The sequence below is a fragment of the Diabrotica undecimpunctata genome, chromosome 8 (genome assembly GCF_040954645.1).
Source record: "Diabrotica undecimpunctata isolate CICGRU chromosome 8, icDiaUnde3, whole genome shotgun sequence".
In the NCBI taxonomy this organism is placed as follows: domain Eukaryota; kingdom Metazoa; phylum Arthropoda; class Insecta; order Coleoptera; family Chrysomelidae; genus Diabrotica; species Diabrotica undecimpunctata.
In genome coordinates, this window is record NC_092810.1 from 61,338,311 (window position 1) to 61,362,429 (window position 24,119).

Consider the following 24,119-nt stretch of genomic DNA (forward strand, 5'->3'; position numbering starts at 1 on the left):
CAAAAAAGTGTATTAGAATAATTTATTAAAAAATATATACAGAATGTTTCCAAACAATTTAAGCTTTCAAATAGATTTTAAGCAAACTAATTAATTATAAAATAGCATCGAAAGATAGAGTGTTTAAAACAATTTAATAAAGCACCCAAATAATAAAACATAGATTTTAAGTGAGATAAAAAATAGCATTAAAACAATAAATCTAATATATAAAAGAGAATGTTTTAAATAATTTAAGCTTCTAAACATATTTTAAGCGAGTTGGAAAACAATATTCAAACAGTTTCCAAACAATTTAAACTTTTGAATAAATTTTAAGCAAAATAATTAATTAGAAAATAGTATCGAAAAATAGAAGGTTTAAAACAATTTAATATAGCACCCAAATAATAATACATAGATAAATTCAAAATATATAAAACAGAATATTTTAAACAATTTTAGCTCCTAACCATATTTTAAGCGAGTAGAAAATAATATTTAAAAAATAAATACAAAATAAAAAGTACTTACAGATTTTTTCGGGTTTTCAGCAAAAGTTAGGTATAGGTTTTTTTATTCTTGCTTTTTTAACCTGTACGTTTTGTTGTATTCTTATGTTTTAGACATTTTCACTGAATTTTCTTCAAAGACTGAAAGTTCCGTTTAATCTAAAAATAGAATGTACTATAAAGGACAGGTACCTAGGTCTAGAATCTTTTAACAAGAATAAAAATTAAGTTGAATAAACATTGACTGCAAAAGCGAAATGAACTTTGGCTTGAAAAAAAAATTATTAACGGCAAAGGGCAACAAACTTTAACTAGAGTAAAACTTAGGTTCAGATTAACGTTCCTGCAAAGTGCAGCAAACTTTAGTCAAAATAAAAATTAAAACTTAAAAACGTTAACTTCAAGTTAAATGAACTCCATGCAAATTTAGAAAATACTACAAGTCAATACCTTATATCTGTTGGGTAGAACTTTTTGACCAAAAATCAATTAGAACATTGACATCGAAGTTAAATGAACTCAATGAAAAAGTTAGAAGAATGTAAAGGCTCCAAAAATCATTTAGAGAATTGACATCAAAGTGAAATGCACTCAATAAAATTAGAACATTATAATAGGATAAGGACTGGTTAAATTTTTATTAAAGGTTCAAGTTTGTACCCAAAAATCATTTAGAACATTGACATCAAAGATAAATGAACTCAATGCAGTCAAAAAGTACGATAGGTGAATGACAAATCAAATAAATTTTTTTATTTGTCAAAAGAATGTGAAGGTTTATATCCAAAAACCATTATTAACCTTCTGGTAAATCCATACATATTTTTTGGCAATATTTTAAAGAATATACTTCTCTTTTATCATTAGGAAAACAGAATTGAGAAGAGATGAGTTAGACTCAGCCCGAGATTAATGCAAGTAACTATTTATTTTAAAGCATTATTTTTCAACGTGTAGCAAGACGTTCTAAAAACTAGAAACAAATTGAAACTAAGAAAAAAATTGGCTTTTCAGAGACACCTAACAGTATATATGTCTTATACTAATCTGAATTTTTTAGTTTCTGATCAATGACCCCGTCGTTGAGGCCGCTTACCGCTAAGATCTTCATTCACGCAATCGATGACCGAAACTTTTACTAATAATCTTGAAACGAGGATAAGGAAATCTTTACGCATCCAAGGCGGACCATAATGAGAAGATGAAATTATAGAAATATAGGGCGATTCAAATCGAAAATGTGTGAAAAGATGAAAAATCTATTTTTTTTTTAATTTAAAGAATTTAATACCACAATTAATAATTTTTAAAATATACAAGGCGACATGAGTTATCTATAAGTTATTATTTTAATTAATATAGGGTGATTCATATTGAAGAATCAAAAACAATGAAATCTAGTTTAGTAATTATTAACCGAAGATGTATAAAAAGATGAAAAATCAATTTTTTAAATTTAATGAATTTAATACAACAAATACTAATTTTTAAAATATACAAGGCGACAGAAGTTATCTATAAGTTATTATCTTGATTAATATAAGGTGATTCACATTTAAGAATCAAAAAGAATGAAATCTAGTTTAGTAATTAATGTAGTGTTAATTATTAACCGAAGAAATATAAGGTGATTCAAATCAAGTCTAATAAAAAAGATGAATATTATTTAGCAATTCAGTTATCCACATAATCATTTTTAAAATATACAAGGTGAAAAGAGTTATCCAAAAGTTATTATCTTGAAGAATATGTGTAATCAAATAAATAAGCAAAATTTATACAAAAGGCAAATAGACTGAGGAGATCTTAGTATATAACTTATGGAAATATAGGGCGATTCAAATCGAAGATGTGTAAAAAGATGAAAAATCATTTTTTTTTAAATTTAAAGCGTTTAATACCACAATAAAAAATTTTAAAATATACAAGTCGACAGGAGATATCTATAAGTTATTATCTTAATTAATATAGGGTAATTCACATTTAAGAATCAAAAAGAATAAAATCTAGTTTAGTGATTAATACAGTGTTAATTCTTAACCGAAGAAATATAGGGTGATTCAAATCAAGTCTATTCACATTGAAGAATCAAAAGAATTAAATCTAATTTATTAATTAGTACATTGTATAAGCTAATAGACTATGGTAAGGCAAATAGTATAAATTTTAAATGGTGGGGTCAAATGTCAAACATCAATAATCAAAAATCAAAGGTCTAAGGTCAAAGGTTGATGTCATGGTCAATACCAAGGTTAATACCGGATATCCTTGACATGTGTTAGAATTGCTATAAAAGGCTGAAGCAAACAGCGTTTCAGAGTAGGTTGAAAGTCTTCACTGATAGCATTACGTTACGTTAAGTATCTCAGTTAGTGGTATTTAAATTTAACTCGGTGTGTTATTTAACGGTAAGTTAAGTGTTTTAAGTGTTAACAGTTTGATAATTTGTGACTTTTTCAGAAGAAAAAATGGATTTAGAAGCACTAAATGAGTTTCTTCTTTAGAAGGACAACGAAAACCTATCATAAAGTTAAAAAAACTTCAGATAAATGTTCCGTACAAAATTTCTGACGCTAATGTGACTGCATCGAAATTCGGAGATTTTGTTGTTTTGGAAGTGGATGATAAGGTTGTGTTTTTACCACCTAGATCTACCGAGGTGGTAAAAATTTCATATTTTGGAATTGGGAAATGGAAGGTATTCGCTAGTATTCATTGGAGAAAAGGACACAGGCAAAAGAAATCCGGCAGCTTTATTTAAATTTATAAAATCTTAAGGTGAGTGTTAGTTTAAAATGTCAGAAAGACTTGCTAACGATGTAAACAAACTAGTTAAAAAGTTTTATAAAAACATTATGATTTTACTGTTGAAGAAATTGAATCATGGTTTAAACATGTTGATATTGCAATTAGTTTATGTTTTAAGGCATTAAAAACAAAAAATTTTGAAATAGAAAATATCCGCATGTGGCAAACAAAATTAAGTCATTTAACAGTTGTTTATAACAAGCTTAAAGCATTAAAAGAAAATACTTATACAGTTAAATGGGAAGATTTAGTGTCAGTTTATCAAGAAAGGGTTCAAAGTGGTGTAATAGTGAATTTAAAACATAAAGATGTTTTACAGTTTCTAAATGATGCTATGTCTTTATTTAAAATTAAAATTTTGTTAATTTTATCTAGATTTAACATAATTAAGGTTAACAGTACCTTTTGTGGCAAGTTTATAACAAAAACAGTAGATAATGAAGAAACGATAGATTTTAAATATTTTCACACACCATATGCAACCATAAATAAATCTACTGATTTAAATAAATGGTTTTAGGAACGTATAGTTGATTTTATTTTAAACAAAGTATCAGAGTTTCAAGAACGTGATTCGGGTTGGGCATTAAGTAAAGTAATTTCTTTAAAGATAAACATTAATAGGTATGAAATTGGAAATGGTTCGAGCTATATTCAATTCCCTCAACTAATTATTAATAAAAAATGTGTAAACGTTAGAAATTTTGATGAAGCTTGTTTTTTCTGGAGCATAGTAAGTGCATTACATCCAGCAAATCAATGCATCAATCGGATTACTTTATATCCACATTATAGTCAAGTTTTAAATTTGGAAGGACTTGAAATTCCAATTAAATTTAATAAAATAGCAATTTTTGAAAAATTTAATAATATTTCAATAAATGTTTATGGTTTGGAGCTAATCGGAAACAAATTTAATATAATTCCGTTACGTCTATCTAAAAGTAAATTACAGCAACACGTTAATTTGCTAATGATTGAAAATTTATATTTTCAAAAGTTAAACGATTATGATGCGCCTGATCCACTTGACATTGAACAAGTTAATATTACTTATCATTATTGTTAGATTAAAAGTTTATCTAAATTATTAAATAGTCAACTAAATAAGGATGGTCATAAAAATACGATTGTAGCGACAACAATCATAGGTCATCCGAAATTAATTCAATAAGACAAACACTCTTACAAAACGGCTACCACAAAACCCAAATCAATAAGAGCATTCAAAGACATCTAAACCCCATTCCATCCAAAAAAGAAACCTTGCCGCCGGATCAACCCAAAATCTTTCTACCTTTTATTAAAGGTGTCACTGACAAGATCAGTAGAACTCTTCTTCCTCTAAATATCAAAACCATCTTCACTACTCACTCCAAGTTGTCCAATCTCGTCAGATCCGTAAAAGACCAAATCCCTAATGAAGACCATGGTGTCTACTAGATACCCTGTTTCAGTTGCCCACGTACATACATCGGACAGACAAACCGACGAATCCATAACCGTAATTACGAACATTCTATATCTGTCAAACATTCCGATACTACTTCACCCCTAGCCCAACATCATATTCAAACAGGCCACAAAATAGATTTCGAAAAAGCAAAAACCATCGCCCCCATCCGCTCCATAAAATCGAGAATTATTCGTGAAGCTATCGAAATCGAAAAACGGCCTAACAGCTTGAACACGCGCGATGACGCGAAACGATTGCCGGCAACATGGCGACCCCTGCTTCAGCGACCTCCCGCCCACACCGCTCAGGCACGTCACGAGTGAGGGGAGTAGGCAGATTGAGACCCCGAACTCGAACCGAACCGTATCACTCTTGATAATGGCTCCAAAATGGATGCAGAAACGTCGAGTAATAAATTCTCAACGCGGTTCTTCCCGAGAACTAAGTAATTTGCATATATATATATATATATATATATATATATATATATATATATATATATATATATATATATATATATATATATATATATATATATATATATATACAGTGTAGGTAAAAGTTTATGGTCGGTATAGTTTAACAGGATATCTAAAACAGATATAAAATCATATTTTCAGCGAATAGACAAAGATAACAATCATATTTCCCCTTGGTCTCCCCTCCATATTTCTAATAGACGCCTATTGCCCATTAGTGATACGATTATTTCCGATCAGAGATATTTTATACATCTCTGGTTCCGATCCACCTTATACCTAAGTAACTAGAGGTGGGACGTTGACATTTTTATCGGAACCGTTTTTCGTATACTAGTAACTAGTGGATTGTTTCAAATAAGCGAGTACACAAACAAACATATTGGCTATTATCGTTTATGTGTATAAGTATTGAAGTGAAAGAAACTAACGAAGGATATATTTATTATAACTTGAAAAAATAAATTAAACAATACAAATAGTAAATAGTACTTACATTTACATTACACATTATTAAATCGGGAATCGTCTAAATTGACATTTAAAAACATAAGTTTTTCCACTTTTCTTGTTAACCGTGTTCTTTTTTCATTTAAAATTAAACCAGATCTTGAACATGTGTTCACAAGGAACAGATTTTGTTACAATACTACAATAATTTTGAATATAGTGGTTAAGTTAGGATATACATGGCGATGGTTTTTCCACCACTGTAATGGACAGTTCCAATCTCCGTTCGAAATTTTTTGTGGGTAATATATCATCAGACAAATACATGTCGACTTCTTTTATATCTCTCGATACAGGTTTATGTTTAGATGAGTCATGTCCAATTAATTGATCAAAAATACACCATGGACTTAAGTTATCTTTATCAGTTTCTTTTTCTTCTACTGGTTGATTTTTAATAGTACAATATTCTTTTTCTTTTTTTATAGAAGTAACCAGCTTCTTAACTCTTTCTTTTGTTTTTTTACCTTCATTTTTATCAGAAAATCACTGCATTTTAAATCATTATTTGTCATTTACGAATCTACAGTTTCTCACTGGTAAGCCAACTAGTTGATAATTGATTCAAAAAAACTACGTTTTGTGTAGATGTAAACAGAGGAGCAACGAACACTTTACGTCGACGAGGACGATTAGTTGATCTGAGAGACTACTACAAAACTAAAAATAACATGTGACTCTTTCGGGACAGTGGACAGTCGGGCGATCGGTTGACGTTGACAATAAAATAACTAGGTATTCTGATTAATGAATGAGTTTCGATTTACGATTGATCTGCATTTTCGAAAGTGATGGATACTTCAATTAATAAAAATATTAGTTTAGAACAAAAGAAACAAATAGATATGGATTTACTAAACCTATGCAAAGGCTCGTTGCATCCGTTTTCCATAGTTGAAGAAAGAGCTTTTAAAAAGTGTGCAGGGTGGATTCCTGGATATAAACCGCCAACAAGAAAAACTTTGTCAGGTTCATCACTTCGGGAATGTTATATCAAAACTGAGCAAATTATTAGATCACAAGTTGTTAAAGAAGTAGAAAATATCTGTATTACTAGTGACCTCTGGACATCTAGAGTAACTGAGAGTTACATCGCATTAACAGGATAATATTTAACCAAAAATTTAGAATTTAAAACGGTTTTATTAGGCTGCTGCCATTTTTCTGGAAACCATAATTCAGAAAACATCGCTTTTGAAATTAGTGAAATTATTAATCAGTTGGGTCTAAAACGAAAAGTAAATTTTGCAGTAACTGATAATGCCTCAAATATGGTCAAAGCTATTAAAGATGTTTTGGAATGAAAACATTTAAATTGTTTTGCTCATACGTTAAATTTATTGGTGGCGGACGCACTTAAATGCTGTCGTGTACAAATAGATAAAATAAAAAGTCTTTTTTTCGACAATCCGGCAAAAAACACATTTCAAAAAAAGTACCTTATCTTCAGAAAGTATCAATTTTAAAGTATCAATTACAACATAACAAAGTTCCCAAACGGCCTATCCAAGACGTGGAAACTAGGTAGAACTTTACCTATAACATGTTAAAAAGAATGACCGAGTTAGAAGAGGCAATCCGTTCCACATTGGTATTAGTTAATACAGACTTAGACTTAGACCAAATCTAAATAATGAAGACTGGATTATTTGTTTTCAACTTTCCCAAATTTTACGGACTTTTAAAGAAATAACAAGTACAATGAGTGGCCAAAAATACTTGAAGGGTAGTTATTGTTATGGTACGCTGCCTGCAAGAATCTTGCAATAAAATTTTAGCATACGGTAACCTTACATCCATATTATCCGACATAGGACAGTTACTAATATGGGGTTTAGCAAAAAGATTTAGAGGGATAGAACAGAGTGGCACATTGTCATTATGTACATTTATGGATTCACGATTTAAAGTGCAGGGATTTTCTGATAAAAATGCAGGTAAAAAAAAAAAAGAGTTAAGAAGCTGGTTATTTCTATAAAAAAAGAAAAAGAAGATTGTACTATTGAAAATCAACCAGTACAAGAAAAAGAAACCGACAAAGATGGCTTAAGTCCATGATGTATTTTTGATCAATTAATTGGACATGACTCATCTAAACGTACACCTGTATCGAGAGTCCATTACAATGGTGGAAAAACCATCGCTATGTATATCCTAACTTAACCACTATATTCATAAAGTATTGTTAATGTGAACACATGTTCAAAATCTGGTTTAATTTTAAATAAAAGAAGAACACAGTTAACAAGAAGTAAAGTAGAAAAACTTACGTTTTTAAATGTCAATTTAGACGATTCGCGATTTAATAATAACGTGTAATGTAAATGTAAGTACGATTTACTATTTGTATTGTTTAGTTTATTTTTCAAGTTATAATAAATATATCCTTCATTAGTTTCTTTCACTTCAATAAATATACACATAAACGATAATAGCCATTATGTTTGTTTATGTAGGTACTCTCTTACTTGAAACTACTGTTAAACAATCATAGTTATTGTTTACGAAAATCGGTTTAGTTGCGTTAAGAGCGTAGGCGCAAAATTTCGGGCCAATGCTTTTTAAATGCATTCATTTTTTTCGAATCCTGAGAAAACTAACAAATATTTTTTAAAAATTTAAACGCAGAATGAAAGATTACATTATTCCCGAGGGCCGAAAGTCCCTTAGAATAAACAAAACGTTTTTTTGAATAAGATATTGGAAATTCAAAATCACACTAAATTTTCTCTTTTTTCACCCCTGTAACTTATTAAAATAAACATTATAGAAGTTTTCAGGGACTTTCGGCCCTCGGTAATGAATTACGGTATGAATTAGAATGTAATAAATTACTTGAAGGATTTTTTAATCCCGTTGTTAATCCATCCAAAAAAGCTTGTTTACATGATTTGACTGTAGTGTCTACCCATATTTTAGATTTTGTATGCTCAAGATATTCTCGTCGCCACACCACAATGTCTTCTCTTTCTAATAAAAGGGCGTTTTTCCCCTGCGTTAATATTGAAAATTAAATTCTTTTAATATTCTATAAAATGTGGTTTTCGTAAAATTTGGCAGTCATTCATTTTGGCGGGTCATCATTCACCTCCTTTAAAACCCCATTCACGGTGGGTATTTTGTTTCTCATAAAAAAATTATGAACCTGCCTTCTAATTGCATTTTTGTCAAAATCATCTATTTTTTCAAACTTTTTTTTTCCGAGTCATATACTTTTGGTCAAGCGAACTAATGATTAGTTTTATATTCCTTAATCAGCGTAAATACACTTCGATAACCAACTCAAACTTTAGTCGCCACTTTTCTACAATATCTTGAACCACTAATCTGGAATTTTCTATTGTTTCATATTTAAATACATTTAAAATTATTTCTTTCGCTTCAGCGCTAAGAGCCTTTTTAGTTTGTTTTCGAAAAGGACTCAATTTATTTTCAACTAATTTATTAGCAGAATCAGTAGACGACATTTTTGTCTTCAACACTGTGTGCAAGTACTTGGAGGGGATACGAGAAACGATCGTGCGTGTACAGCGGTGAAATCTTGCAACTTCATTAGCATATTACATAAGTAGTCATTGACGAAAATGGGATTTCGCAAATGCTGTTATAAATTGTAAAAATACAACAAAAAATAGTAAATTCAAGTTCTATCGGTTTCCAACTTCTAAGCACAAATTAATGCAACAAGAAAAGAGGATTTATATCATAATAAACAAGAAGTAAGTAACATAACCCAAATTCTGCATTCTTACGCCCGATTTCTTAATAGGTTTGACGTGAACATTAAATTAAAGTTCACTTTAAAGTGTAAATTTAATATAAAGTTAACTTTAAAGTGTAAATTTCGATAATAATCATGGCGGTTCAAGTTTGTTTACAATTTTATGTTTTTTTCAAATTTAAAAAAATTTCTTTAAGTTCAGATTACGCCACCCAAAAATTGACAGGAAAAGAATTAATTATTTAAAGCAATGTGATGTATGTTTCTTTGAAAGGTTTCTTTATCATACCAAAATATTGATATGATATGCAATTATTAATTGTATTTTACAGTGCAGATGATAGTTGGTTGAAAAGGTATTATATGTTTTATTTTCTGGAATCCAGTTTTTATTATTGCATCCATATTAATAGTAATACTGCAATTTAATATTTATTTTTATTTAGTACATACAATGTTTACCCTTTAACAACCTCATAACCTCAATCTTAAATGTCAAATAATGAAATCTAAAGGTAAAAATATACTTATGAATTTTTACAGTTAAAAATGTTTGTAAGTTAATTATTGATATATATTACAATAATTATTGTATTAAACAAACTTAACTAGTTTAACTCACTTTATTTGCAACTAATATAAGTTAATAAAAAGTTAATAAAAGTAATTAAGCTAAAATATTAATAGTGCTAATACCTTCGCTGATTTATGTCACTAGGTGTTACTCTTCGGAACTTGCATAGGTATAGCGAATACAGTTTAAAGTCGTTATACAGATATATATATATATATATATATATATATATATATATATATATATATATATATATAATTCATATATATATATATATATAATAGTCTCCCGTTTTATACCGCTCGCGGCTTTGGGAGTATAGCAGGATAGTCTGCTATATCTAGGGCCTACGGTATACAAGGAAGGTAACATGGCCAGTGCTACGCTTCAACCGCCTATTATTACCCCTGGTTTTACCCAAGGTACTCATTTTATTCAGGCTGAGTCGACCTGGGGCCTATAGACATTTTAAAAATGTCTAGTTGTTCTTGCCGGCGGTAGGATTCGAACTCCGGATCACCGGCATGCGAGGCAAGCATCCTACCGCTTGCGCTACGCAGGCCCACTAAAAATAAATATTTAAGTAGTTTTAAAACGCACAACAAATAATTATTACTAGTTCAATATTAACAGTATAAACATAAATTGTCGTTTAACCATCAAAACGACAAAAACATTACTAACAAATCGATTTAGAGTACAATACTTCATTACCCAAATAGTAAATCTTTAGCCATACGGCTCCTACTCCCTCTAAGGGGAAAATTCACTCATCCCAGATCCCTACGGCATCAAAAGGATTGAGCTCTGGTGGGACTCTTTCCGTGTTATCGAGCCCTAGGTGGCTTGGTATGCTGAAGTATTTCCCAAAAATTTTCGTACACATCTGGACGTCGCGTGTATAGCTTTTCGCATGGCCTTATAGAGATGTTCATTTAGACCCAGTTGTTTTGCTCTCTAGGAGGTTTTTGGGAATAACACCAGCAATAGATAGAATAATAGGTACTGTTTGAGTACTTTCCAATCTCCATTGTCTCCTAATTTGTATTTATAGATTTCTGTACTTGGCGATATTTTCGTTATATTTAACAAGCAAATGATTGGTGTTAGCTATCGCCACATCAATAAGTGTTGTTTAGTAAGTTTATTAACTAGTATGAGATCCGGTCTATTAAGCGCCACTGGTGATAATAAGGAAGATGGTCGGTTTGGAGTAGTCCCCCAATTTGTCAGCTAGTTCTTGGTGGATAATTTTTCCTACTGAGTTGTGGCATTATTTGTAATCAATTCGGACAAACGCCTGGCAGCCCCCGTAAGATGTTTAATGGTTTCTTGGGCTTGACATCCATATCGGCATTTGTTGTTTTGGACCTGAGGGTCCTTGACAATATACTCCAGGTAGTTTGTATTTGGAATAACCTGATCCTGAACGGCAAGTAGAACGCCCTCAGTCTCTGGAAACATCTTTCCTGATGTCAACCAATAGTTCGACGCTATATTGTGGACATATTCTTGGATGATCTCATTGAGACGTCGCCCATGCAGAGGTTTACTCATGCAGGTGCGCATTTTTTCTTGCTTAGTCAAGTGGTTTATACGCATTTCTTGTTCCCTCAATTTAAGCGGCGTTGTATCATCTACTGCGCAAATTGCTCGATGTAAGGTAGATGTCTCAGCCTGCACGTGAAAATAAGTTTTTAAATTGGCAACCTGTTTATTCAGTTGCTCATCTATGTCCCTTGATATCTACTGCACTGCATGGATGGTGTTTTTGCGCCTTTGTGTGAAGTGTTCTTACTTTCCGCTGAAGACCCTCTATATCCGTTTTTAAGCATTTTATAACACCAAATGAGTAGCTCAGCGCAACAGCCATACGCATTTAATGCCTTAAACAAATTTTTACTATTAAGATATGACCGATTTAGTTGCCTTACTCTTCGTACGACCTCGGAAGTTCGTTCAGTTTTCATTTGTTTATGGTCAATTTTCCGCGCTTGCTTTAGTCCGAGATATTTGTACATATCATTTTCACCCATTGCCTCGATGTTGTGGCCATCTTGCGTATTGAAACCTGCGGACTGAACCTTTCCTCTGACTATATTTAGTATACGGCACTTTTCTAGTCCAAAATGTATACTGATATCATTAGAGAAAGTTTCTACAGTTTTTAGCATCTGATCTAGGTGGTTTCGAGTGGAAGCCATTAATTTCAAATCATCCCTATACAACAGATGATTAAGCTTCGCCACAACAGTATTGTTATTTTTGATGCTAAATCCTGAGTCAGTGGAGTTCAGCAGCTGAGATAGTGGGTTCATCGCTAGGCAAAACCAAAGTGGACTCTAGTACACCTGGAAAAGGCTCCGGTGAATTGGGATATCTTCAGTTTCGACATTGGTTTCACCAGGTATTTGAAGGTGAATTTTAGTCTTCCACTCTGCCATTATATGCTCCAAAAAGGTCACGAGATTATCATCTTTATATATTTTCAATATATCTATAAGTCATTCATGCGGCACTGAATAAGAGCCTTCTTGTAGTCAATGAAGGCAGTAAAAAGGTTCCTTTTTTTGTTGTATGCCCGGTTAGAAATGACTGCGTCGATAATAAGTTGTTCTTTGCAACCCATGGAGCCCTTAGCGCATCCTTTCTTATCGTTAAAGATCTATGATGTTGTTTGGAGCACAGTATTGGTAGATACGCCGGGCTAGACAGGATGTGACCAATTTGTACAAAGTTGGAAGACAGTGTTATTTTGATCCTTCGGTATTAGATAAAAGCTTCGCTGAGTAAGAAATGATGATATTTCGTGTAAAAAAAGAAATAATATGATTAATTAATACTGTTAAAAGCTCATGAACACTCCAAAACTTCTTTAACCAGAAGTTTTTTTTAACTCCGTCTGGTCCAGGAGATTTCCAGTTATGAAGCTCTTTGATTATGCTCGAGACTTCTTCGGTGGTGAAAGGTTCATAAGGTATATTCCTATAGTGTTGACAGTTGTTCGTCGTGTCTTCAATCAATCCAGCATTGTTGTTATCAGTAGTTAGCGTCGAAAGTTGGTTTTCCCAAAACTCATGAGTTTCTTCTTGGCTTGGGTAGAATTTATTTACATTTGCCTTTCTGCCATTTACAAGCCTTCTCTGCATGCTCAAAAAGTATATTGTCGCATTTGTTGTTACTAACTTTGTATCTCCTTAGGCCACCTGAATAAACGAAGAGTTTTTGTTTTAATGTGTTTAGGCAGTGTTGAGCTGTGTTGGTTTCTGGATCATGTTGTCTGTGTTTTGGAGTGTTCAGAATTATTTCTTCAGCTCTTTTAATTACTTTTCGACTTCTTACTCCTCGGATGTATTCCGTAATTTGTCCAATATCCCTGTGCAATAATTCAATTTTCTTCGGCAGTCATTTTTCCCAGGTTTTCAGTCCTTCCGATATTAGTTAGCCGTCGTGTTACGCTAAAAATACCCAGAGAGTATCGCCATTCGCAGGGGGCTGCGCCTGATAGAAGAACTGATAAAAACTCCCACAGGTCATTAATTTTCATTAATATGATTATTTTTTAACATCTGTACCAACTAAAATACAATTTTATCGTTGTTTACACGCCCTGCGTCGCTTATTGAAATTTAGTATAGTATTGTTATTACATATTATTGGAGAAATGGATAGAGATCCATGCACTAGGATTAGAGTGTGATGGATCAGTGTTTTGACATATTTGACATATGACAGAAAGATTAAAATGAAATTAAAAAGAGAATTCCATCAAACTGCCATAAGACCAGCTTTGATGTATGGAAGGAAGAGTGACAATGAATGCATGTGGCCGAAATGAGAATGCTTTATTAGATGCGTAGAGATGGCACCAATTAATTTGCACTCAAAAGAGAGTGCAAATGTTAACATGGCTAAGGTTCAATATCCAAATTATAATTACCCAATAGTTGCTGAGTTACAAGTTCCTAGGAGTAGGAGAGAAAGGGCAAATAACACTTGAAGGGGAAAGTTTACATGGGACAAGTCTGTAAAGGGGATTGATATGGGTCCAAGATATAAACTTGTAGACATGTAATTAGGGAAGTCAATCTCGTATAGGGATAAACGCAAACAGAATGATGCATGGAAAGATGATGTTAAGTTTTACTTGGTAATATTTTTGCAGTAAAAATAAATTGTTTTAATTCTTGTTCCTAAATATCTTAACTAACCAAATTAAAATTATATAAAAACCAACAAGAAGGTATATTTCACTAGGTGTTCAAATACATTAGGTTAAGATATATGGTAAATCTAATTGATAAACATAGAAAATTCATTATTAACTTTATAAATAGCTGTTTATATTCAATTTTTTTTGGAGATATTATATTTTTATTATTTGTCTCACCTGATCTTTAAGGTCTTCCAACATAACTGATGTAGATAACTGACTCTGTACATGGCTTTGCTCATAATGCTCAGCTTCCTCCTTAATTTCATCTTTAACTTCTATAACTAATAAATAAATTAAATTAATATCAAAATTTTAAATAAATAAATTAATTTACTTAGTGTCAGAATTAAGTACCCTGATAATATTGTACTGTACATCGGAAGTTCCAAAGATCAAAACAAATAGATTTTATTTAACAAATAGTAATTCCTATATTATCAACACCTAAAACTCATACTCTTACACCTTAAAGAACCTCAAATGTCCTTGATGAAGCTCGATATGACAGATTTGATCTTTTTTTTCAAAAAAAAAAAAAATTGTTTAACTTACTAACAGATTTGATCATTGAGATACAGAGACATTGTGCAAGATGCCATACTTAAATACGTAACTTTTATTTGCAACAAATGTAATGTTGGACTTCACATTGACTACTTTAGATTGTACCACCTGAGATAAATTTCTCTTGTTTATAATATTAAGTTTTCTTTGAAAACGTTCGTTAGTTCATTAGTTTTGTTCGTATTATTGTATATTTTCCAATAATAAAATCATGGCTTTATGAAAACCTAGCGTATGAATATTTAGACAGCTATTTACGGCAACTTAGCTACTTTTTAAACAAAAATGCTTGAAGTATATTGTATCTTAACCCATTTTATAGCTAAACTAAAAAGAAAAAATTTTTAAATAAGTTTTAAGGGGGTCAGGTTTTGGGAGGTTAAGATGTTATCACAGTTTAACCCCTAAATCTCACCCTCTAGATTATTTTTAATTAAAACAATGTCATTGAATATTTTGTCTCCACTAATTTGTATGGAAATTTGGATTTAGGTTTTAATTACCCTCCACTTCAAAATTGGACTTGTGCCATTGGTTGTTTTTAATATTTTAGGGGTGAAAACGACCCCTATTGGAATTATTTAATTATACAGTGACCTTAAATTTAGATTTCTTTCCTATTTTAATCTTTTAAAACATAATTTCTACACTAATTAAAACCATTCCTTGCGAAGAAATTCAAATAGTTGAAGGATTTTTTTGTTCATTGAAACTATAAATACAATTTTTTTTTTTAATCAATATGTTCAACTCAAAGAACAAAACTTATTAGTTTGTAAGGATGGGTGAAAGCCTTAATAGCACATTATGTGTATATTACAATGCTCTAGTATATGCATTCTGATATCTCCTAAAATGTGTGATTGGTTTTTACTCATAACTCGGTTAGCTTTTAAGCTATGAAGTACTTAAAAAACCATTTTGTGGGTTTTTTTAAGGGCAATAAGATCATTTCAATTATTTTTTGAAAGGAATTAAAGAGTCACTAATCACGAGTGTATGCAAATTTTGAACAGCAATATCTTAACCAATTTTTGTCTTACAGAAAAACAAAAAAAAACCAAAATATCCAGAAAAGCAAAACCTATATTTTTTACTCTTCAAGATATTTCATAGCACTAATAATTTTGAAGTTATTTTGAAAAAAATGTATTTTTTTTTTCAAAATTTCAAGAATTTTTCTTTTACTATTTCTTCAAAAATAAGCACTTTGAACCATTCCAATTTACTGATCATATAAACAATACATAAATAAAGTAACAATTAATTTTATTATTTATTAGGGGGTGATTTTCACAATGTTGTTACCAAAAAAAGGAACCAACTTTATTTTGAGTGTAAAACGCTTATTATTGGGCTAGAAATTTTCTAAAAAAAAACAAAAATAAAGCTTTTTTTAAACGCTTTCAAAAAGTTTTGATGACTTTTCACTGAAAAGTTATCATTTTTTGGTTATTTCACATTGAAATATATGATTCGGAATTTGACAAATTGGAAACCTACTTTTCAAGAGCTACAACGCTGCCTCTACTGGGTCTAAAGACTTCATAACTACACCATTTTTTTTTTATTTTTTATAACTTACATTTTTGCTAAGAATATTTTTTTTCAATACTTACTTTTTTAAGTTATTTGTGAAAACCCGTCTGAAAATGTGGTTTTTATTTTGAGAAATGAACACTTTACTCACAAATAACTTAAAAACCATATAGAATAATCATATTTTTTCACCCCCTAGAAGGGCTTTGACCCCCCAAGTAAAAGCAAGCCTGTGCTGAAGTCTAAAAGTGAAGTAGAGGGTAAGAGAAACCTACATGCAAATTTTCAAGCAAATCTGTCATGACAAGGAAAATTTCACTCTAAAATGTCCCAAAATTCTTGGTAGTACTAGTCGATCATCCTAAAATCCTGGTGAAAGTGTTCCCCTGCTACTCACTGATATAGACAAGATTCTCAGAAATTTTTTTTTTGGTGGTGGATTCTTATGAAAGGTGACTAGTCAACAAATGAAGCTTGATAGTTTTATTACACCAAAGATCCCAAAATGCCAATAGCCTATTAACTAGAATCTCATAATTATCAACTTTTTTATTACCAAAGAAATTTTCTATATCTTTTAAAGAGAGCTAAGCATACTTTTCGGACAGTAATTAGTTTAGAGCATCCATTATAACCAAATTTTTATATGAAATTTAACGTATGCAAAAGTGAGTTACAATGATTTTCATATCAGGTGTCAATATAATAGAAAGGTATTGAAATGATATAAAAGATTAATAGTATAAATTAAATTAACGATAAAAAATGAAATGCATATATAATGTGTGTGAGTGTGTGTTTTATTGGCACTGGTTTTAATAACCAACTGGCCAATCAGTGCATTAAAATGATATTAACGATTACTAGTATTAATTAAATTATAGATAAAAAATGAAATGCATATATAATGTGTGTAAGTGTGTGTTTTATTGGCACTGGTTTTAATAAACAACTGGCCAGTCAGTGCATATATAATAAAATGCATTAAAATGATATTAACGGTTAATAGTATTAATTAAATTAGATAAAAAATGAAATGCATATAATACAATGCAATAAAATGATATAAAAGACTAATACAATAATTTAAATTAAAGATAAAAAATTATTTACTACATTAAGCACTAAATTAAACTAAACTTAAATTTAACTAAACTAAATATTGTTCTAAAATACAAATTAGGAACTCCACAAATTCGTCTTTATCTTTCATGTGCTCCCTCTACATAAATTCGTGGAGGTATGATGGAAATAAACCTCTGGAAGTTCCACATTGTCGACAGAGCTTCCTCTTGGAACGCATCCAAACACTTTCTATGGTTTGTGTACGAGCACTGTTCACAATCATCTGGATTCACAAAGTGGGTCTGATGAGTAACAGTTCGGTGATCATACACTCCTCCACGCAGGAAACCAATGTTTCTATATGCCCTCCATCCGTCAGTAATACCTAATTATTTTACCCGGTAGAATTATTCTAAAAACAATATTACTGTATTCTACGACTAAATATTTGTAATAATAACATACCTTGATATGATGGACAGCAAAGTTTCTTCATTCCGTGCTGGAACCGGTGTAAGGAACATTGTTTCCAGTGTTCCTTTCTATTGCCCCAAAAATCCATTTCCCTGCCCTGTAGGCACCTCTATGGTATTTCTAGTTGTTATCCATTCGCATCAAATCCTCCTAGTTCCACAGGATGTTGATCCAAATATCTGCCGCAAACTTCACGGCAGAAATTACACCAGTCAGTCACTGTAACGCTGGTGGTACTTAAGTGGACTTCCCTGCAAATTAGTTTATGCGAGAAGTCATTTGCAAATCTATATACAACATTATTAGTTTGGACAGTGCCAGATGACTTCCCGCAAAGAATGATCCATCACGAATCGATGTTGACGATTTCCATTATTTACATCTCCACATATATTCATCTATGGGGCCACTGCGTTTTAAAAATGTCTTGTTGATATTGCAAATGTCGCACACTACACTGTTTTTTATTAAATTTCGCAATGCGCACCACACCAGTGTTGCCAGAAGTACGATAATTATCGTATTTGTACGATAATTAAAGTTACTGTACGATGTACGATCAATATTGATAAATGTACGATAATTTCTGAATGTTGATTAGAAAAATATATACTAAAGGCTGAAGTACCGCGAAACTGTATTTAAAGTCGATATGACTTTCCAGACAAATTCTGACGGTTCCATGTCTTTCATACGTTGTGACGAGATTCTTATTAGCAACGGCGCCGCTGCCTGAGAGTTCGTTTTTCGGGTAATCTCGGGCGAGCGATCATCAAATGTCAATGGCAAGAGGATAGAGGATTGAAGATTTGATGTTTCATGTTTCTGTTTGTATCGTATCGTACCCTGATTTTGTTTAGATATAATTGATGTGATTGGAGATTAGTTTCTTATTGTGAGTTTATTTTCAAAATGTCTTCACCTACCTCCAGCAGTGAAAATGAGGGGCCTTCAACCAGTGAAAAACTTAAAAGTATTGGTAAAGTAGCTGCAAAACATAGACTACAAAAATATCGTAAAGCATGGGAATCTTTGGCAGACTTTAAGGGTTGGCTGACTGAGGCTACTGGTAGAGGTAAGTTTTCTTTAATTTTGGGTTCCGGTGCATTTATTAGCCACGCGCTTCCGTGAAAAATTTTTGTAAATCTTGAAAATATACATTATTTTAAGCTATTTCCAAAAAAAAAATTGCGGAATTTCCATTTGTTTAAATAAAAAATGACTTTGAAAATTGAAAATTTCAAACTTTTTGGGCGGCCATATTGAGAGTTGACTCGTTGACTGCGACGTTTCCAAATCTATAAAAAATGTATAGTATCACAAATATTCTCTATACTTTAAATTTTATGATATATTTTTTGAAGGGAATTCTTTTTACGTAATATATATGCATAAACACTTATTACTCTGCTCATCGACTTATATAAATACTATTTTAGAATATAATGATAATCTAAATGCAGTAATTAGACATAAATACTAGATAATGAAAAATAAAAATGATCAATAAATTCTGTATTATATTTAACAAATTTTGGAAATTACTAAAATCATTAAACAAAATTTTTAAAGGAAAAAAATAAGTTTTCTTAAATTTTAAAGAACTGAAATTCTTCTTATTCCTCTTTATAAGCAATTCTGCTTGTTCATTGGCGGATTAATACCTCTATGGAAGGCTGTCATTCCACTTATCTCTTCCTATTTTGATGACACTGGTCTCCTCCATTCTGCTTATGTTGTTATTCCATTCTTTTTTTCTATTTTGTGTTCATTTATTTATACACTGTACGTTACATTTTCTTCTAATGTCATCACTTATCTTTTGATTTCCGAGCGTAATTCCTGTAATTCTTCTCAATACTAAAGAACTTAAATGTGCGGTGTTATTATAAAAAAATTGACAATTCAGTAATATTATATATTAACGATTTACTTTTAAATGAGGAACACTTTACGTTTTTATACTAGCTTTAGTGGTAAATATACAACAATCGGAACTATATGCAATAGACTAATAGTTTACCTGTGCAAGGTCGATACGGAAAATCGTGGGAAATGTTAAAAATAATATATTGAGCGTCTTGTTACGTTTAGCAGACAGATGGTGATCTACATATGTCATTAGGTCATCTTACACCCCAGGAAGGGAACTCAACCTATCCTCACCTAAATAAAAATAATTAAGGTAAAATATATTAATCGGTGTATATTATTAAGATAAAAATATACGAGTTCCCTTCCTGGGGTGTGAGATGACTTACCGACGTCCACCACATAAAATAGAGTCCTGACTGGTACTCTCAATTCTTCAAAAAATGTACCTGTACATACGGAATACATTTTTTTGCATTTACTGCACCAAAAACCATGGTTTAATTTATACCCATTTTTCTGTCTCACTACACATAGACGTCGACATTGTCTAACTTTACATTTAAATTGTTCTCTAAGTAATCCAATATTTTGTAAATATTGAATTAATTCAGTATCGCTTTTGTGTTATATTATTTATATCAATAATATAATTCACTTCCATTTTTCAGGAATAAAAGCAAAACTTATATAATATATTAAACTTATATGTTTGTTTTATAAAAATATGTCGCAAATTAGCTTGGCTAATAAGTGCACTGGCACCTTATATTTGTTAGCAGCTAAGCATATAGGTAATTATTTTTATATTTTAGATTCTGGAAAAGCTTTTTGTCGTGCGTGCAATAATATTATGACTGCCGAAATTACAGTGATAAAAAATCACTCAAAATCAGCTAAGCATATGCGAATGGTTAAAGTAATACCAAAAACTAATATATCTACTATGTTTAAAAAAGTAGAAAATCCGTTAGAAACGCAAATAAAAAGAACGGAATTAAAACTAACGGGATTTTTAACTGAGCATAACATTTCATTCAGATGTGCTGATCATTTAACAGACATTTTAAAAGAGTGTTTCTCTGATTCTAAAATCGCACAGGGAATTAAACTACATCGAACCAAGGCTACAAAAATTGCAACAAATGTAATTGGTTTTTGCAGCGAAGAAGAATTAAACGCGCTTTTAAAAATCACAAAATTTAGTATGATAATTGACGAAGCAACAGACATTGCCTCGGTAAAAACTTTGTGCATTTGCGTTAGATTTTTTCATCCTAAATTTGGAAAAATTGTGACACTATTTTGGAATCTTATTCAGATATTCTCTGGAAATGAACCCAATCAGGCAAATATAGGAGCCACATCTGAAAGATTATTTACAGCTATACAGAATGAATTTTCATCTAAAAATATTCCTTTCACTAACATTATTGGGTTTGGCTCAGACGGGTGCAATACGATGTTTGGGAAATATAATTCTGTTGCAAGTAAATTAAAAGATGCTCTTCCAGGAGTTATAGTTCAAAAATGTATATGCCATTCACTTCATTTATGCGCAAGTGAGGCTTGTAAGTCTTTGGCTAGAAGATGTGAGGATATGGCCAGGAATATATACAATTTTTTCAAAAATAGTGCAAAAAGACAGGCTACGTTTAAAGAGTTTCAGGTTTTTTGTAACGTAGATCCTCACCAAATATTGCGACCAGCACAAACCAGATGGCTTTCTTTGTTTTCTGTAGTGAAAAGAATATTAGAACAGTGGGAACCATTACGGTTATTTTTTACCTCCACTTATATTGAGCATCGAGTTCTGGCCAGTGAAGAAATATATAATGACCTTAATGACAAAGCAATAAAACTGTTTTATTTATTTTTAGAGTGGGTTTTGCCGAAATTTGTTGATATGAACAAATATTTTCAGAGCGAGAAAGTCGTTATAATGAAATTGCATACGCAAATGGTCAATACCTATAAAGATTTATTAATGGCGTACATGGATCCTCAATATGTAAGGCAAACAGATGTAGATAAAATTGATCCAGCAAATAAAGCAAAATTTAATTCTCCTAATAATATCTATCTCGGAATTGGCGTTCTCAGAAATATTAATGATTTGGAAAATGATATTAAGCAAGATTTTTATGAGAGATGCAGACGCTTTTTAATTAATTCTTGTTTAGAAATTAAAAAGAGGTATGACTTTGCAGATCCGGTTCTTAGCAAACTAAGTATGTTAGAAAAATGTAGTATTAAACATGTTAATACACTTTTTCCATTGATGGAATTATTACCACGTATTTGTGATCCACAAGACGTTGATAAAATGCAGAAAATCGATGATCAGTGGAGAACTCTACAAAATTTAGAAGAACTGCCACTTGAAGAGGATCTTGATTTATTTTATTGCAAGCTAGGTCAGATCACAAATTTTGAGGGTAATTATTTGTTTAAAGACGTAAGTCAATTTGCATTGTGTGTATTATCATTGCCTCACTCTAGTGCAAGCTGCGAACGAATTTTTTCCAAAGTTAATTTAGTAAAAACCAAAGTCAGAAATAAAATCATTACCCAAACATTAAATGGAATTATGCACTCATCTCAACGTATTGATTTGGATAATGGATGTGTAAGTTTTAAACCTACGGATGAAATGATAAAATCCATGACATCCTTCAAAATGTATGGACAAAAACAATTGGAAGATCAAGATCAGGAAGAAGTACAAGAAGAAGAAATTATTTTTGAAACTTTAGCTGAACAAGAATAAGTTGTTATTTTTTTTTTTTTTTTTTTTGTATTATGTTTATCAATAAAATAGTTTTATTAATTAATTTAATTACACTAACCCTAGCCTTAATCCTTTAGACTAACCAGCCTTCGTCAGTCGGTGTACGATAATATCATTTAAAAAACGATAATTTCGACAGCATTGTACGATATTTTCGTTTTGATCATCTGGCAACCCTGCACCACACTATAACGTCGTAAGTATTAGTAAATGCAGTAGCGAGAAGTGCAAGATTCCAAAACTCCTCCCGCATCTGATTGATTGTTAATTGGCTCCCAATTAGAACAATAAAAGTAGCCATGATAATAATATTAAATTTTCATACACTTCCAAAGTACGCTGAATGAAAGGGAATAATAAATGCAGGTAGGTACATTTGTTCGAAAAATATTTATGCCCGTATTTATAGTCGGTACTCAAGCTCGTGCTTGAGCACGTGCTTCGCCAAGTCGAACTTACGTCAAAGTCGTGCTCCGTGCTCCTCAAGAGTATTTGTTGTGTTTTGTGTTCTATAAACGATACTTCGGGTATTCTCGTATAAGATTGATCCACCGAACAACGGTGTCCGAAGGCGGTGATTGATCTCAAGCACGAAAATTAGGGATTTTAAGTAAATTTGATTGATGACATCCAATAAAAAGAAGATTCTGTCAATTATTACCATTGTCACAAAACTTTATTTAAATATTTTTAGCGCCAAATTTAGCTTTATTGAAGAAGAGGCATGTTGTATATTAAACCAAAATTTATTTTTAATAAATTATTTTAAGGTATGTAATATATTATAAAAAATATGCATTAGAGGGAATAAATTTCAATTATGTGGATTTTTAATGGAATGAAAATTTTTAGTGAAATTGTACTAAATATGCAATGTATTAAACAAAAGGAAAGGTGTTTTTAATCCAGCTGTTAAAGGAAAATAATACTGTAGAGAATAAAAGGACATACGGTACTTCCTTAATGAAAAAAGAAGGGTTGGGAGTACAATACAGCATATTATATAACTGCCAGCCTGAGGTAGACATATTAAGGACTTCAGAACAGCTACGAAAATTGTAAAACAAATTGAAACAGAGGTAAAATACTTTTATTTATTTAAGCAAAGTTTTTATCGTAGAAAATGCAGAGAAACAACAGCATGCTGGCTACAGGTGATGGTCCTTTGAAAAAGCCAAAGCCTGATGTAGTGCTGGAGTTTGTGAAAGTTGCTGTTCCCAACATATATGTAAGCATTGACTGTCCTTTAGACAGCACAGAAGTATTTGGAAGAGGTAAATTTACTATATATTCATACTTAGTATAATTATAGGGCAAAAGGAGGCCCACCAGCTAGGAGGACATGTAAGTTTAATAACTGTAACATCAGAAGTATCTGACTCCCTCCGTTGCTTTTCCAGCTCTAAATAAAGAGTTGTTATGTATGATAATTTTGAGAAATCTTACCTGTACATGTAATAATAATTTCAAGTAATACTTGTAATATGACACCTGTTATTCCTATAGAATATGTAAATGTGCTTCAAATGGTAAGTAATATTAAATCTACCTATGGCAAT

The 24,119-nt window shown here is 31.3% G+C and overlaps 1 protein-coding gene across 4 annotated transcripts in view; it reads right to left on the reverse strand.

Moving 5' to 3' along the window:
- The window catches only part of LOC140447618 (uncharacterized), a 46,398-nt gene that overhangs the window by 17,348 nt on the left and 4,931 nt on the right, over positions 1-24,119 (reverse strand). Inside the window, exons 1-3 of one of the 4 annotated variants that reach the window (XR_011951615.1) lie at positions 17,889-19,150; positions 14,430-14,536; positions 514-650 (exon numbers count right to left, since the gene is read on the reverse strand). Coding sequence is in view for 2 of the 4 variants with exons in the window: in XM_072540374.1 (XP_072396475.1) it covers positions 14,430-14,536; positions 17,889-17,985 (204 nt within the window). In the remaining 2 variants the exon portion in view is untranslated. Of the gene's footprint in view, positions 1-513; positions 651-14,429; positions 14,537-17,888; positions 19,151-24,119 lie in introns of those variants that run through there. The other 3 variants (XR_011951616.1, XM_072540374.1, XM_072540375.1) reach the window with 3 other exon arrangements.